The sequence below is a fragment of the Carcharhinus amblyrhynchos genome, chromosome 28 (assembly GCF_965287045.1).
Source record: "Carcharhinus amblyrhynchos chromosome 28, sCarAmb.v2.hapA, whole genome shotgun sequence".
Classification (NCBI taxonomy): domain Eukaryota; kingdom Metazoa; phylum Chordata; class Chondrichthyes; order Carcharhiniformes; family Carcharhinidae; genus Carcharhinus; species Carcharhinus amblyrhynchos.
This window is the reverse complement of record NC_137351.1, coordinates 34,274,709-34,289,239: the sequence shown is the minus strand read 5'-3', so window position 1 is coordinate 34,289,239 and position 14,531 is coordinate 34,274,709. Positions and strand designations below refer to the sequence as shown.

The 14,531-nt window shown below is 45.3% G+C and overlaps 1 protein-coding gene across 1 annotated transcript in view; it reads left to right on the top strand.

Annotated features, from left to right (window-relative positions):
* The window catches only part of adamts17 (ADAM metallopeptidase with thrombospondin type 1 motif, 17), a 459,909-nt gene that overhangs the window by 258,309 nt on the left and 187,069 nt on the right, over positions 1-14,531 (top strand). The window contains exon 11 of the mRNA XM_080214008.1: positions 12,418-12,519. Within this exon, the coding sequence (XP_080070134.1) occupies positions 12,418-12,519 (102 nt within the window). The remainder of the gene's footprint in view (positions 1-12,417; positions 12,520-14,531) is intronic.

Below are 14,531 nucleotides of genomic sequence, written 5' to 3'. Positions count from 1 at the left end.
CCTGCCTTAGCCACACCACCAAATTAAAACAGAATCGCTGGTCATTTGCTATTTGTGGGGCCTTGCTGTGTAAAGCATTGCCTGCTGTGAGTGCCTGTAAAGCAACTGTGCATGTAATTTATTGGTTCAGAGGAGTTTACTGAGATCTTGACGATGTGATAAAATGTTAATAAATTCCTGCGTTTTTTAAACAAGTAGAAACATTTATTATGGGGAACCAGAATCTAGAACACATGAAATGTTAATCATGTAGAAGCCTCCCACTCTATAGAAAGCTTGCTCCATCTGCTGCAGTGCTGAAGCCTTTGTTTTCATATCTTTTATTGAACCGCCAATAGATTTGGAGATGAAATAACAAATTACTAAGCAGTTTTAAGATGTGTTAAAAAGCATGCCGTCTTTAAAAATAGTTGCATAGGTAGAAAAGCAAGGAGGTTATGCTAAAACTTTATAAAGAATTAATAGGTCAGAGATGGAGTATTGTGGCTAATTCTGGACACACACTTTAGGAAGAATGTCAAAACTTTGGAGACAATGATTTACTGGAATCATACCAGAGATGAGGGGCTTCAGTTTTTTGTTTGTTCGTGGAATATGGGGATCTTTGGCAAGACAGTAGCAGTCCGTGGGCTTGACTGTCTTGGTACTGGACTGCAGAGGGAAAGGTGATGCTAACTGGAGGTATCTGCAGCCTGTAGATTGGAGAGATGTAATGAAGGGGGAGGGTGTATAAACCTCTCTTGGGGCGGGTTTACCTCGTTGGGTGATCGTGCACACAACCTCTAGATAGGGTGCAGAGAGGTCCAAATGGGGCATGGGCATTTCAAGGTGATGGGCTCGGGAGGAAAGTAAAAACACTCACCACAGCAACAATGGTACCTAGGGGGAGGCTGCGGGACAGCAAGAGGAAACTCAGCCTACACACCGTGGAGGTTCATGATATATTTCTGGCACATGGAGAGAGGGTGTGTCAAATTCTGTCTGGAGATAAAAATGAAGAACCACCATATTGTGTACTCCAGTAATGACTGACTGAGAACAAAAGTAACAGTGATTCTGATTGCCGGGCTGTGTGGGAGGATTGCAATGCTGGGCTGAGGGGCTCCTGCTGGGGGCACTCTCTCACTTGGTACTGCAAGAGTGAACAGGAGTTAGCTTAGTTGGAAAGGAGTAAGACCTCCTGGGAAGAAAGCCACTGAGTGCCAATGTTTTCATTCACACTGTTAAAACTGTCAGAATTGGGGCTTTCACATCACGTTGGCTGCATCTCAAGAGTAATATCTAGGAATGTAGACTTTAAAACATAGTGACTTCATTGCAGTGTTAACGTAAGCTTTACTTGTGTCTAATAAATAAACTTCAAAACATGGCATTCTATCGATCAAAGCCAGTCAACTGATTGGTCATTAGCATACCATATTTGAGATTGGAGTACAGACATTCATCTCATTTACACCTTATCATTCCACATGGGGCTCATGCCACATTTCTGGGAAAGCAACTTGGACACCTCAGAAGCATGTTGGCGTCTCAGAGATAAGGCTGCATCAGCCAATGTGCAATGAGGCAGGAAAAGCTGTGCACCTTAAATTTTCCATTGGCTTCATATTCAGAGCTTTACTTTCTTGAGCTTTTATTATTCTTGTCTTCAATGTTTCACTTCAGAGAGAAGGCAAAAGGAGAAATGCATGCAGGGCTCACTGTGGCCTTTGTTGTTGTTGATCGTCCATCGTCATCGATGAAGTCCTCGGCACCATTTGTCATTTTGAGGCTGGTTGCGGTGCGTCCGAAGATGACTGATCAGGCCAATTCGGGCACAGAATTTCCTGGCTCATACTGGACAGACTGTAGTTGTTGCACTGGTGGCTCTGGACTTGCGCAGCTCGCGCTTAAGTTGTACTTCAGCAATACACCTTGCTTCATGAGCTTGACAGACTTTGTGGATGAGGCAGCGCCAGGTAGGGCGGTTTTGTGCCAGTGTTTCCCAGGTGGTCATGTCAATATCAAGCGACTTCAGGGAGGCTTTGAGTGTGTCTTTGAAACGTTTCTTCTGCCCTCCATGCGAACGTCTTCCAGCAGAGAGTTCCCCAAAAAGGAGCTGCTTGGATTTCTGCTCGTCTGACATACGGATGACATGACTTGCCCACCGGGTCTGCACTCTTATCAGCAGTGTGTGGACTGATGGTAGACTTGCTGTAGAGAGAACTTCAGTGTCTGGTATTTTGTCTTGCCATTGGATGCGTAATATGCTGCAAAGACAAGTTGTGGAAATATTGAGCTGTCTTGCATGTCTTCGACACACAGTCCACGTTTCACGGCATACAGGAGGGTAATGAGTACCATGGTGCTGTAGACCTTCACTTTTGTTGCTGGGCTGATTCCTTGAAATTCCCATACAGTGGAGCGCAGTCTGCCGAAAGCAGAACTTGCCTTTGCTATTCGGCAGTTAACTTCTGTATCAATAGTCACTGCTTGGGAGAGGGTGCTGCCAAGATAAGTGAACTGGTCCACTGCCTGTAGTTTCTGGCCTTTGATTGTGATTATGGGTTCTGTGTATGATGCATGAGGAGCAGGGTGCTGCATGACTTCGGTCTTTTTAATGTTGATGGTGAGTCCAAAGTTGTCGCAAGCCGTGGAAAATTTGTCCATACTGACTTGCATCTCTGGCTCTGAGCCAGCATACCGGGCGCAGTCATCGGCAAAGAGGAAATCTCTCAGGACAGTCTCCTTCACTTTGGTAATAGCTTGAAATCTCCTTAGGTTGAAAAGCTTCCCATCCACTCTGTACTTGAGGCTGATTCCAGCAACACTGTCCTGGAAGGCATCATTCAGCATGGCAGTAAACATCATGCTGAACAGTGTGGGTGTGAGCACACAGCCCTGTTTGACGCCATTGGTGACTGGGAATACCTCTGAGGATTCTCTGCCATCCAGTACATGGAACTGGCATACCATCTGAATGAATCTTGGGGGGGCAGCTGAACTTTGACATTTATCCTCCACAGGCCTTGTTGGCTTACAGTATCGAAGGCTTTCACGAGGTCAACAAAGGTTGTGTAGAGCTCGCGATTCTGCTCCTGACACTTCTCCTGAAGTTGGCACGCAACAAAAATCATGTCAGTAGTCCCACAACTTTTGCAGAAGCCACACTGTGACTCTGGAAGCAGGTCCAGCTCCAGATGAGTGACCAGATGATTTAGCAGGACTCTTACGAGGGTTTTTCCTGTGATGGAGATCTGCGAGATTCCTCGGTGGTTGTCGCATACTTGCCGATTGCCCTTCCTCTTGTAGAGGTGTACGATGGAAGCATCTTTAAGCAGGACAGTCCAGAATAAACTGCGTCAAGTGCAGGATGCCTGGCTGAGCGCCAAGGCAGTTGAAATACAGGGATATGCTGACAAATGACTTGAAACGGTTCTATGAAGCCCTCAGCACTCTCTATGGACCTCAATCTCTCGGCAGTTCCCCCCTCCTGAGTATAGATTGTACAACTCTCATTACAGAGAAGGCTCAGACCCTGCAGATGGCTGAACACTTTGAAGCCGTCCTCAACCGACCGTCATCTATTAACGATGAGGCAATAGACAGGATTCCCCAGGTTGATATCAACAGCGCCATGGATGACCCACCGGTAGTAGCCAAAGTCACGAAAGCTGTCAGCTAGCTATCCAGCGGCAAAGCCTCAGGGGCAGATACCATACCCGCAGAGATCTATAAAGCTGCTGGTCCTGCACTTATCGAGAAGCTCACTGAGTTGTTCCAGTCCTTTTGGAAGCAAGGATCCATTCCTCAGGCCTTTGTCAAAGTTCTAATGTAGTGGAAGAGATGAAGGAGGGAGAGGCATCACTGAGTGCAACTCCAGCAGGAGGCATCACCTGAGGGACAGTGTCAAGGAGAGCCAGAGTGTGAGCATGAGCAGGAGGAGAGAGCTAGACAATGAGGTGATTCACAGACCTAGGGTTCATCGTAGAAAAGTCTCCTAGTTACAAATGAGAGACAATGACGGACATGCCTCCAATTGCCCTGAGATCTGGTACATCACATACGTCATATCTTCGGAAAGAGTTAATGATATGGTGTTGGAGACTAAAGCAGTCTCCCCTTGCCAGAGGGCTAAGGGGAGAATGATGAGAGCTCATCAGAAAATCAGAAGCTCAGGAGGCTGCTGAGGGTCAGTATGAGGAACGGTGATGTGGGAGATGTGCCCATAATACTTTAATTGATGTAGTAAAAAGTCTGACAACACCAGGTTTTAGTCCAACCGATTTATTTGATAGTAAACGCACAAGCTTTCGGGTTAGTCCCTTCGTCAGGTGAATGGAGAATTCTGGCCTCAGACAGAGCATATAAAGCACAGACAGTTTACAGATTACTGATTAGAATGCGAATCTTTACACCTAACCTGCTGTTCAAGTCTTGAGGTGGCTGACAATGTGAGTGGAAGGAGCACTGATCACAGGTTAAAGAGATGTGTATTGTCTCCAGACAGTACAGTGAGTGAGGTTTTGCAAACCCAGGCAAGTGTTGGGGGTTACAGATAGTGCGACATGAACCCAAGATCCTTGTTGAGACCATCCTCATGTGTGTGGAACTTGGCTATCAGTCTCTGCTCAGAAACTCTGCGCTGTTGTGTGTCGTGAAGGCCGCCTTGGAGAATGCTTACCCGAAGGTCAGAGGCTGAATGCCCGTGACCACTGAAGTGTTCGCCAACAGGAAGGGAACAGTCTTGCCTGGTGATTGTCGAGCGATGTTCATTCATCTGTTGTCGTAGCGTCTGCATGGTCTCCCCAATGTACCATGCTTCGGGACATCCTTTCTTGCAACGTATCAGGTAGACAATGTTGGCCGAGTTGCAAGAGTATTTACCGTGTACCTGGTGGATGGTATTCTCACGTGTGATGATGGTATCTGTGTCGATGATCCGGCATGTCTTGCAGAGGTTGCTGTGGCAAGGTTGTGTGGTGTTGTGGTCACTGTTCTCCTGAAGACTGGGCAGTTTGCTGCGAACAATGGTCTGTTTGAGGTTGTGTGGTTGTCTGAAGGCAAGAAGTGGGGGTGTGGGGATGGCCCTGGCGAGATGTTCGTCTTCATCAATGATATGTTGAAGACTCCGGAGAAGATGTCGTAGCTTCTCCACTCCAGGGAAGTACTGGACGACGAAGGGTACTCTGTCCACTGTGTCCCGTGTTTGTCTTCTGAGGAGATCGGTGCGGTTTTTCGCTGTGGCACATCGGAACTGTCGATCTATGAGTCGAGCGCCATATCCTGTTCTTAAGAGGGCACCTTTCAGTGTCTGGAGGTGTCTGTCACGATCCTCCTCATCTGATCAAATCCTGTGTATACGGAGGGCTTGTCCATAGGGGATGGCTTCTTTATCATGTTTAGGGTGGAAGCTGGAGAAGTGGAGCATTGTGAGATTGTCTGTGACAACCTGGTGTTGTCAGACTTTTTACTGTGTTTACCCCAGTCCAACGCCGGCATATCCACATCATGACTTTAATTGATGACAGGTTTCAGGAAGAATGAAGTTAAGTGAGGGCATAAAGCCACATCTGTCCTAGCCCTTGTTACCATTTGCTTTCAGGAGATGTCCAACCACTTGCAACAAGAACAAGTCTTGTATTCACACTTCTGGGCTCGTGAATCACCAGCTATAATCTCTGCTTTGGTCTGCGATGCCACGTGAATGCACTCACTGAGAACTGAGAGTCCCTGAGGAACAAGAGCAATGTGAGAGAAGAATTGAGCTTTTGCCGCATTCTTATGATGAAAACACTGCTCAAATGAGTATGTACCGGAGGGAATTCCTCCCATGTGTGACTTACCTGCTGCCACTACCATTAAGGCGATACAAATGCTGGCAGAATGTTAATGCTGATGATCCTCCCTCACTTAATGGTGTTCCACATGGAAGAAGGGTTAGAAATGCTTACATTACACACTTCAGTTAAAGATTTAAACACAATTTCCTTGAATTCACATAACCATGCAGGGAGTAGTTCAGCTGATGTTGACATGACATAAATGTTAATCTCTCAGTGGGAGAATGTCACCAAGTGAGAGGATGGTTAAACCTCGACAGAAGAGGATTCCTATATACAAAACTGAAACATTCACACAACTATCACATATATTCACAAAAGAATGTGAATGGATTCCTCCATTGTTCACTCTAATCTGCTGAGTGATTTCAATCTCTGCCTGATGGTCCGCTGGTTATTGTTGCATCTTCAGCTGAGTTGGCAGCCACCTAGAGGCTCATCATCTAACTCGGACTTAGTGGCTGGCTGATCTCCCCCAGCCATCTGAATGCAGAAACCTGGACTGTCCCTGCTTCCAACTGCTGTGGGGAAGTACCAGTGAGGCGTTCACCAGAAAGTGAGCCTGAGCCTAATCTAGAGCAGTGCCCCACTGAGAGGCATTGTCTCTGCGCTGGTGGAGGGTGCATGTGCACACTGTGACAGTTTTTCCAGAGCTCCCTCTTTGGCTGTGGCCTGTAGGCCTTAATGTGCCTCAAAAATAGAGTGAAGAGTTTCAGTTGAACAAAGAACAATACAACACAGGAACAGGCCCTTCAGCCCTCCAAGCCTGCACCGATCATGTGTTCCCAACTAGACCATCCATTTGTATCCCTCTATTCTCATATAGTTGATGAACATGAGCAATATAAGACTGCATGTGGCCCAGAGGTTGTCAAGGTTTGACGAAGTGATGGAGCTGTGATCTGTACTTGTTCCTGGGAGAGGCCAATCTCCTTCCTCACAGGAACAATCATTCTCCTCCCCAGCCAGCTCAGCTGCAGCTTCCTCAAACTCAGTGATGGCAACGGTTGGCCATCCCTCCCATGTTCTGTGATGTTTCACACCTGATGTGTGCTTGGCCAGTATGATGATACTGTGCTTTAAAGAAATGTGTCATGTTCTTGTGCAGGATCTGTTGTAGCAGTTCTATGAATTGGAGCTGTTCTGTCTACAGCCAGCATCCTGTATTACTGCAGCAGCTTAATTGCTTTCAATAATTTGAACTAATGCTATTCTTCTGTTTTGAGTGTTATCCTCTGGGATTTTGCAGAGTAGGGCTTCATTAGGTTGATAGTTGAAGTCTTATGACTGGGTGAATATTCAAGCTTTGGTGCTGCTTTTCAGTTGAGAGAGAGGAGTAACTCTCTCTGAAGTCTGGAGACTGGGAATTGTCAGAGACTGGGTTTACTTTTCTGGCCTTAGATAATTATGCAGAGTTTGCACGTCCTCTATTGATGGGGATACATTCTTTACCAGTGGGGATGCTGTCAGTGAAGATACACTGTCTGTTCCCTACCAGCAGGGGGGGCACTTTCTGTCCCCTACCAGCGGAGGTGGGGGCACTGTCTGTCCCCTACTGGCAGGGGGGGCGCACTGTCTGTTCCCAACCGGCGGGGGGGGCGCACTGTCTGTTCCCAACCGGCGGGGGTGGGGGCACTGTCTGTTCCTGACCAGCTGGGGGGGGGGGGGGGGGCACTGTCTGTTCCCGACCACCGGGGGGGGGTGGGGGGGGGGGAACACTGTCTGTTCCTGACCAGCTGTGGAGGGGGGGCACTGTCTGTTCCCAACCACTGGGGTTGGGGGGTGGGGGGGGTGGTGGGCACTGTCTGTTCCTGACCAGCGGGTGTATGTATGTAGGGCAGTGCAGTGCTACAGTGGTTAGCGCTGCTGCCTGAGTGCCAGGGACGTGGGTTCGATTCCTGACTGGGGTCACTGTGCGCACACAGTTTGCATATTCTTCCTATGTCTGCGTGGGTTTGCTCCGGGATCCCTACAGCCTGAAAGACATGCTGACCATGCTAAATTCTCCCTCAATGTACCTCAATGTGATGACTAGGAGATTTTCACAGTGACTTAATTGCAGTGTTAATTCAAGCCTTCTTGTGACACTTAATAAATAAACTTTAAACTTTAAAACTTTACACTTTTGCAACTAACTTTAATCAACCCTGTAGGGACACACAGATTGTACTCGACATGTAGGGATGCACTAATGATGTGGAGATGCTGGCGTTGGACTGGGGTAAACACAGTAATAAGTCTCACAACACCACATCCAACTGATTTATTTGGTAGCAAAAGCCACTAGCTTTCGGAGCACTGGTTGACTGACAGTGGGATCTCCTGCTCCTGCCACTGTCAATTAATCCATCCCACGCTGCTGGGAAGCCGTGACGGGAGTGCACCATCAGCAGGACGGAAAGACCCCAGCAGAAACTCTGCTGCTGCTCTTTATTTTTTTATTAATGTGTTCCAGAGAGCAAGAACCACTTTCTAGTGGAAGTAATTAAAACTTCAGGAAGTGATCCAGTGATGTGGACTTTGTACAACGATAGAGGAACTAACACAAAATCTGCTCACCGTTCTGTCCTGTAACTACTGACCATTTCAATGTTGACAGCAGGTGGCTACCTAAGGCTACACATGGACTGAAAGTATTCAGATAGTATTCATATTTGTCAGAAACATGTCTCTGTTAATTCAGGTTGTGTAGATGGATGTTATCATTGTCACACTGCAAGGGTTAAATACAACTTATATTGCAACTGTACCCTTGAAACAAAATCAGCTGGGAGGCATACAGGCCTGCGACCATTACGTAGAATTGTTCAGTAGTTGGACATTTGATCCAGTGTGCCTATGTTTGCTTTGAAAGAGCTAACCACCAGCTAGTGCTCCGAAAGTTTGTGGCTTTTGCTACCAGATAAACCTGTTGGACTTTAACCTGGTGTGAGAGTTCTTACTGGGATGCACTAACACAGGATGGATTTGCTCTGCCTCATGGCTGGTACCTCCCCTCCTGATGCAGAGTATTCTCTGCTCCATTTCATTGCTTTGTTGGGAGCTAGCAGTACTCATCATAGAGGGAAGGTTCAAAAATAAAACTACTATTCAAAATTTGAGTCCCTCAAGTAACATTGCAAATACTGATCCTTATTCTCAAATATTGATTACATCCATTCTGTTTTAAAATTGGATTTTTTGTTAGCTGTCTGAAAAAAACAGGGTTTTGATTTCACTGAGACAGGTTCAGAACTTTGAACATTTTTGTGGTTTTGTGCGGGTATGTGGATTCTTTACAATCTGCTCACTGCCCATGCACTATCCCCACCACCATTTAAAAAAGAATTGTGTAAGTGTTTGAAGATGCACTGTTTATGAGTCAAGTATCTGGAAGACTGAATTAGACAACTGGAGTCAGGAGTTGGCACAGGCACACAATGCTTTCAGTGCTGCGAATTTTACAATTCATGAAAAGTTGTATCAAAAGGGTAAGCCACTTCTTGTTTGCCTGTGATTATTAAAAACCATATATGGTGGAGAAAATAGCATGATGTGGAGATGCCAGCGTTGGACAGTGGTAAATGCAGCACTCCGAAAGCTATTGGCTTCTGCTACCAAATAAACCTGTTGGACTTTAACCTGGTGTTGTGAGACTTCTCACTGAGAAAATATCTGCACTGAGTATCTCTGGCTAATGTAAGAATTGCACAAAATATTAAAGTTGCTTCTACATCTGTTTTTAATGTAAAATTTACCTTGAGTTCACTTAGGCAGCACAGAGGATTAGAAGCAATTTATATTCTAATTTGTGCTCATTATATGACTGGTCAAAGCCAGGCTTTTCTCCTGGTTCACTGATATTGCTGAACCCACTGGGTTAGATTTTCCATGTGGCTTGTGCTGTGGAGGTTTGGCTGCCCAAGAGTAACTGGTATTCCAGGCTGGGGCCAATGTTGTGGTCCTGGATGGAAGGTGCAGAGAGGACGTTGCTGTGATAGCTGGCTGCCACTAGTGGTGTCTGGAAAAATAACTGAAAGCAAACTGAAATCTCCCTGCTTTCCCAGTGCAACTGTTCAGTAGGCAAGGTGACTCTTAAATATTTCCGTTTTCTCTTTAATATTCATAGAGAAAAACATCAATGATTCCAGCACCCGACATTCTTGTGATGTGCAATGGAAAATAAATATTACCTCATTGTGTAATTTGCTTTTTATTATGGCATGTTTGACATTGCTTTGGCAACAATATACTTAAGTGGATATACATATTCAATGGAAAAAATGTAAGGTTGAGGGTGAAATGTGGGAGGGTTGGACTGCCGGGGGGTTGCTCTTTCAGAGCAAACATAGGCACACTGGATCAAATGTCCACCTACTGAACAATTCTATGGAATGGTCGCAAATGAATGGCCTGTATGCCTCCCAGCTGATTTTGCTCCATGGCTACAGTTGCAGTGTAAGTTGTATTTAACCCTTGCAGTGTGACAATGATAACATCTATCTACACAACCTGAATTAACAGAGACATGTTTCTGACAAATATGAGGAACACCTTTCCGAATACTTTCAGTCCATGTGTAGCCTTAAGTAGCCACCTGTTGTCAACATTGAAATGGTCAGTAGTTACAGGACAGAATGGTGAGCAGACTTTGTGTTAGTTCCTCTATCGTTGAACAAAGTCCACATCACTTGATCACTTCCTGAAGTTTTAATTTCCTCCACTGGAAAGTGGTTCTTGCTCTCTGGAACACATGAATAAAAAAATAAAGAGCAGCAGCAGAGCTTTTGAGGGAGAAAACTTTCTGCTGGGGTCTTCCCGTCCTGCTGATGGTGTATTCCCATCACAGGCTTCCCAGCAGCGTGGGATGGATTAATTGACATTGGCAGGAGCAGGAGACTCCACTGTTGGTCAAATGCAGCCCGCCTCCTACTGCCTAGAAACATGCCCGGGTAGGGGAGACAGGCAGAGAATCCCGTCCAGAGTCTCGCAACTTTTTTGAGCAGGATGGAATATGGAATAATGCAGAAAGTAAAAATGCTAATCATTTTAATTTAATTTCTGGTTTACCACCAATTTTAACAAACTCAATTTCTACAGCTCCTTTTTTTCTTGACCTCGGAATGTCACAAAGTGCTTCACAGCTAATTAATTACTGTTAATTACTAATTAATAAAGTGCGGAAGCCTTGTTAACACACTTACTGTTGGACCAGAATCTCCATGTGTGAGTCCAATGCCAGGACTTGTTGACCATGGAAGGAGTTCTGTATTGGAGGATCAATCTAGATTAAATGCTCAGATTTATGGAATGGAATGGAATTGATCCAGAATCAACAGAGTTCTCCATTATCTAAGGCTGATACCTGAAAGACACCACTCTGTATCTGCAGAGACATTAAACAATAGCAGAAAGCACATGGACTGAGATGCATTGTGATGGGTGAAGGCAAACAGCCAGTTTCCAACCAGCTGCCAACGTGACCGGGAGTTGGCTTGTGCTGGACCTCAACCATGGAAATAAATTGAAATTCTCAATCTGAACTTGTATTCGAGTCATAGAATCCTATAATGTAGAAGCAGGCCATTCGGTCCAACTTATCCATGCTGCTCTTTTTCTTAAACCCCTAAGCTAATTCCAATTGCCCGCACTTGGCCCATATCCCTCTATACCCATTGCACCCATGTAATTATCTAAGCATTTTTTAAAAGACAAAATTGTACCCGCCTCTACAGCTACCTCTGGCAGCTTGTTCCAGAAACTCACCACCCTCTGTGTGAAATAATTGCCCCTCTGGACACTTTTGTATGTCTCCCTTCTCATCTTAAACCTATGCCCTTTAGTTTTAGAGTCCCCTACCTTTGGGAAAAGATTTTGACTATCTAGCTGATCTATGTCCCTCATTATTTTATAGACCTCTATAAGATCACCCCTCAGCTTCCTATGCTCCAGAGGAAAAAAATCCCTGTCTATCCAGCCTCTCCTTATAACTCAATCTATCAAGTCTGGTAGCATCCTAGTAAATCTTCTCTGCACTCTTTCTAGTTTAATAATATCCTTTCTATAATAGGGTGATCAACATTGCGCACACCATTCCAAGTGTGGCCTTAACAATGTCTTACAGAACTTCAACAAGACATTCCAACTCAATGTATTCAATGTTCAGACCAATGAAACCAAGCATGCCAAATGCCTTCTTCACCGTTCTGTCCACTGCGATTCCACTTTCAAGCTATGAGCTGTGAACATGTACCCCTAGATCTCTTTGTTCTGTAACTCTTCCCAACGTTTACCATTAACTAAGTAAGTCTTGTCCTGGTTCAATCTACCAAAATACATCACCTTGCATTTAGCTAAATTAAACTCTATCTGCCATTCATCAGCCCACTGGCCCAATTGATCAAGATCCCGTTGCAATTGGAGATTTTTTTTTCACTGTCCACTATGCCACCAACCTTGGTGTCATTAATATTTCTGGATGTAAATTTATCATTACAGGATGGGAAGTTTCATTTCATTATACATTGCTAACATGTTTGTTCTGTTGACTGATAACTTTAGCTATTTGAAATACGATAGCCACAATGTCTAACCAATAGTGTTCCTTTTACTGCAGCATTTAATGTGTGCTGGCCTGTGGTGCTTGGTCGAAGGGGATCAACCGTGCAAAACCAAATTAGATCCTCCACTGGATGGTACAGAGTGTGGTGTTGACAAAGTAAGTAAGAGATATATAAAAATCCACTTGGTTCATACTGAGATAGGTTTATTACTGTGTATTGATATACTGCAGCCACAGAGTCACTTAACCCAGGGCCAAACAGATCCTGCTAAACCATTCCACAAAACCCGACAGGACGGTATTTGACAATCGTGAGTTCTCCAAACCATGTACTGTTTCAAATGATTATTCTTTGAATGCCTGTCCTTCTTCCCAAAACATTTTATGGATATCGAAGGAAGCTCCTTCTACTGCACTTGCAGGGGCAGGGCGGAGCGGGGGGGTGGGGGGGGGGGCGTTATTTGGGTTATTGGGGCATGTTTGTCGTACATGGGTACGTTCTATAGTCAAATGAATCCAGCAGTCCACTGGAACTAATTAAAAAGTAAAAGTACCAGCAGTAAATAGTCAGTAGACCTGCTCCGCTGCTGCAGAAATAATCACTTATTTTAAGAATGGCTCATTCTTTGGCAATCTCTCCCCTCCCTGTGACATCCCAGCCACACATCCAATAGAAATTGATTACACTCCTTGTTGTCACTGAATTGTTGGAGGATTTATGTTCAGGTTTCTGAAGAGTTTGTGTGGAAATTTGGCCAGCTCTAGCTGAGCGAAACAGTGTCCAGTTCATTGCCTCAGCAACATGCACTCCTCGCGGAAACCCAAGGTGTGTCGAGCACGATTGCAACATTCATGAAAGAGAAGCAGCTGGAATCTCTGAGGAACGGTTTCTGGGATGGACTCTGAGTTGATGCCTGACATTGGGCTGAATTGCAGGGCTGAGGGCCAGAAAGCTGTTTACTTTTCATCTTCCTGTGAGTCTGGTGGGCAGGGTGTTTTTTAGTCTTCAGTTTAATTAGAGCTGTTTCTCTTAGGGGAAGGAACTATTTATGATTCTGGAAGAGACAAGGAAATTGGAATAATTGTAAAAAGAGTGCCAATGGCAGAACAGAAGGAATGGCCAGTGCTGAAAAACATAGCTTTGTAAAAAGTTAAGAGTTTGGAGGCTAAGGGTCTGGCTGATGTTTGAGCCACCAGCGACAGGCACAAAGAGAGTAAACAAGAATGTCAGGGGCACAATGCTTGATTATACTGTCAGAAGTCTCCCCATACTCCAGGGGCAAACCCGCCTCCACTTAGCTTCCTCGCTTCACTTTAAACCTTAGCCCTGGTGAGATAAGACTTCCACCTACCTGCAGGAGGAAGTCTCGCTCCATAGCTACTGACCGCTGGCTGTGCCGCACAGGAATAGAGCAAACTGCCTGTGCTGCTGATGGCATGAGGAGAACCAAATCTGTGGGGGTTGAGGTCTATAATTGGCACTGGAAGCCCAGCAAGAGACGTTACCCCTACTTTTACTGGTCAGCAACCTGGGGATTAAAGCTGCTGGGTTGCTCGTGGTGCACCTGTTCCTTCCACCCACCACCCATTATATCGAAAGGCTGACGGGATAAGTCTCTTGAATGGACATTAATTGCCCACTGCAGAGCCTCAAGTAGGCCATGGGTAGGTGGCCCACCCAAAGCCTCAGCTTGGAATGGTACCCAGATCTGTGAATAGGCACTGCGGGGGTGAAGTGACTGTTGAACTAACATAAAAATATCATGATGCTCATATGTGAAGTAGTTATGAGTGCAACTTGCGCTTCTAAATATTGCAATTTTTTCACTATTTCATTTAATTATAGATGATTCTTTTGCCCTATGAAAATTCCAGGCAACACTTTCATTAATGACTTCCCCTGATGAAATGTGACTAAATCAGTGAGGGTGACATACAGAAGAGAGAAAGAGAGTGTTACACAAAGAGATAGATAGAAGAGGCGGCATAGTGACACATTGGTTAGCATTGCTGCCTCACAGCGCTAGGGACCCAGGTTCAATTCTGGCCTGGGATGACTGTTCGTGTGGAGTTTGCATATTCTCTCTGTGTCTGCGTGGGTTTCCTCCAGGTGTTCTAGTTTCCTCCCACATACCAAATATATGCAGGTTAGGTGGATTGGCCATGCT